Source organism: Megalobrama amblycephala, linkage group LG14, assembly GCF_018812025.1.
Source record: "Megalobrama amblycephala isolate DHTTF-2021 linkage group LG14, ASM1881202v1, whole genome shotgun sequence".
In the NCBI taxonomy this organism is placed as follows: Eukaryota; Metazoa; Chordata; class Actinopteri; order Cypriniformes; family Xenocyprididae; genus Megalobrama; species Megalobrama amblycephala.
Genome location: NC_063057.1, coordinates 43,091,127 through 43,094,072, shown reverse-complemented (window position 1 = coordinate 43,094,072; position 2,946 = coordinate 43,091,127). Strand labels below are relative to the sequence as shown.

Genomic DNA, 2,946 nt, shown 5'->3' with positions numbered 1-2,946 from the left:
ACAACATTGTCAAAACGATCCAGTTCACATGGATCCACAAAAATGACTAAAAGTGCTGTATTGTCATGCCTGGCCAGTAATTGGCAATTTCACTTTGTAAAGAAACACTGCACCTAAACATATAATGCACATGCGCATGAAATCACTGTTTTCACAAATTCACATTTTTGTTTATGCTGAACGTATAGTGGTGTCAATTTCAAAAATTTTTAAGGTTTCAGGCCCCGAAATCGCCATTGTCTTTTAAAACGCATAAAAAGTTGTGTAAAATGCCTCTAAGAATAAGGAAAACATGGCTGTTTAGTGTGTGCACTATTTTTGTTTTGCTTTGCTTTTCCATTTCAAAAGTGTACATCTACAAATCTCTGGAAAGAAGAAAAGTGCTTCAACTTGGCCATTAGCACCTCCCGTAGTAGACGTGAGGTGACCCAGTCTGGGCTTGCCAAAGGTCTACTGCATCACACAGAGGTCATGCAGAAAGTCAAGTCGATGAACAATCTCCTGGATGTTGACATTAAATTGGCAACAAAATACATGGACTGCTCAATTGTCAACCTTGGGTATGTCACCTACAGAATCCTAAAGGAATTTATGGCAAGGCAAAGTCTTTCCTGAACTACATCTTGGTGAATATCTGGGCTTCTTAGAACCTGTGAAGATGGCAGATGAAAGAAAAACAAACCAGCTGAAGGACATGCTAAGAAGAACCCTTACCTATATGGTAGATCAAGAGGGGGTCAGTGAGCAGGACTGTGACGAAATTATTCGGCAGTTCTAATGATGATGATTTGTAGAAGAACTATTTTGCAGTTGCTGACTTCAATCCACTTTTCGACCATGTAGACACTCTTCTGCATAGCTATATGTCCAAAGAAAAGGAATTCTAGAAAATGTGCCATCAGTAGAGAGGGTGTTCTCTGTTAACCGAAAGATTGGAGTAGAGAACCTTTTAGAGGACATACAGAGACATAATCATCTTTGGGTTGAAGGAAAAATTGAAAATGTGGCAGTTGACACTGTCAATCCAAATCAAATTATTTCTGTATCTGATTGGAATCAGATCTAAATTATTGACTGTCCACAGTGTGTATGGCAACCGTTCAGATCCGATTTGTGTGTCTCATGGCGTACTTTCTTTTTCCAGAAGGCTGGTATGTGAGGCTTTATTCTGCACTGGTCTCAGAAGTCAACATGTCTTCACTATATTGTAATTTTGGATTGTAACCTTGTTTTCGCAGCAACTTTCAGCATGTTTCCCATAAACAACGTCTGCTTGTTTAACATTCTTAAATGATTGTTATCTGGATGTAAGGTATAGTATGTATAATTAATGTTTAGTGTTAACGTGTGTTACCATATTTTTTCTACATTTAACCCCCTTTCATTTCATTTATTTGAAACTGTCTCAGATGTAAAGGCATTGAAGTGAAACCATAATAAATGAAAGATATCAAGGGAAACTGTCTCAGGCATAAAGGCATTGATCGAAACCATCTCAGATGTCATTGTACGATATAGTCTCAGATGTAAAAACATTGGGCAAAACCATAGACATAAAAGCATCTGTCAAAAATACAGGCTATGACACAGTGTCATATCACTGAATCAATGTAAGATTAGACAAAGACTTCCTACATTATTGTTGACAACAACACACTGATGCATTGATGGTTTGAGGAGTTCATTAGTGTATTAGTTATTTCTTGCGTTGAGGTCGTCTGTCCATCAAACACTGAGCAGCAGCAGCTCTATTACATCACAGAGGTCAGGGGTTCCGAGATCAACTGCTGTACAGGATAAATCAGAGCAGTGAAGAAAGTCCTGAGTGTGTCTGCTGTTTTCAGTGGCTCTCTGATGTTTCAAAATATGGCTCTCAGTACTGTGAAGAACGATGCTCTATCAAGAGCAGAGTCTCACGTCGAGTCGTATGAGAACTCTCAAAGAGCTTTACTGCGCCAGAGGCTCTCAGCGGCCATCCAAGACTGCTTCAAGCTTGGGACGAACGCCCCTGGACCGAGTGTCCCTGTAAGACCACGGGACCTGGACAGTGAGAGGAGACTCAAGAGGAAACGTCCCAGAAGCCCTAGTGGTGGACACCAGAAAGCAGCTGACCTCAAGACAGAGAAGCAGAAGTTTTCTCTTCGTTCTGCTGTAACTGAGTGTCAGGCACTGCTGGAGGGAAAAGAGCACAGAATCAAGAAATGTCCTGTAAGGAAGAAACCTGAATGCTCCGTGGACGATTCTGCTTCTGAGGGTCCATCCAGGAAGAAGTTTAAACATGGGCATGACTTTGGGTCAACATTAATCAAGCCTCAGTACTGTGATGGACACCAGAGCGGCCCGCTGATTCCTCCGGTGACTTCCTCATCTCACAACACTAGGGTATGAGCTGTCACTGGATTGTTTGTCAATGTATTACATTTCTTTTGTTTGGACCATTCATCTTTACAAACAAAGAGTTGATTGTATCTGAGATAAAGTCACATCTGACTAAAGACAATTAATAATATACAATCTTTCAGGTGTCAACGGTCACCCCCTTCAGGCGAGATGAGCCCATCAAGACAGTGAATCATCCTGTGATGGGACACTATGGATTCACTCATTCTCTGGAGGATTCATCCAAGAAGAGGTTCATCAGAGAAGGCATTGATCAAGTGTTGACTCTCGTCCCCCTCTGGCAGCAACAAACCATCGAGGACATGAAGAGGAGCGCTCAAAGAGAACGTCAAGAGGCTGCTCGTGTCACACATATGGGACTGGACTGCAACATCCTGGCCCACAGAGCAGACAGCCGAGTCCTTCAAATTTACAAGGAACTTGACAGAATGTGGCGCTTCTAGCTCCTCTGGCTCCCTTCCTGTTCTCTAAACCCCTTTCTTTACCCCAGGTTTTCCACCTTGATGAAGACAGGAGTTTATATGTGGTTGTTTATTATTTTTGTAT

The 2,946-nt window shown here is 41.7% G+C and overlaps 1 protein-coding gene across 1 annotated transcript; it reads left to right on the top strand.

The window, feature by feature from the left end:
- Positions 1-1,784: 1,784 nt before the first annotated feature.
- LOC125245732 lies at positions 1,785-2,946 on the top strand. The gene is made up of 2 exons (XM_048156455.1): positions 1,785-2,382; positions 2,523-2,946. The coding sequence occupies exons 1-2, from the start codon at positions 1,855-1,857 to the stop codon at positions 2,841-2,843; spliced, it is 849 nt and encodes a 282-aa protein (XP_048012412.1). The 5' UTR covers positions 1,785-1,854; the 3' UTR covers positions 2,844-2,946.

Coding starts and splice junctions, on each gene's coding strand:
- LOC125245732 (XM_048156455.1), top strand. CDS start 1,855: ATGTTTCAAAATATGGCTCTCAGTACTGTGAAGAACGATGCTCTATCA. Junction 2,383..2,522: donor CCTCATCTCACAACACTAGG/GTATGAGCTGTC, acceptor ACAATCTTTCAG/GTGTCAACGGTCACCCCCTT.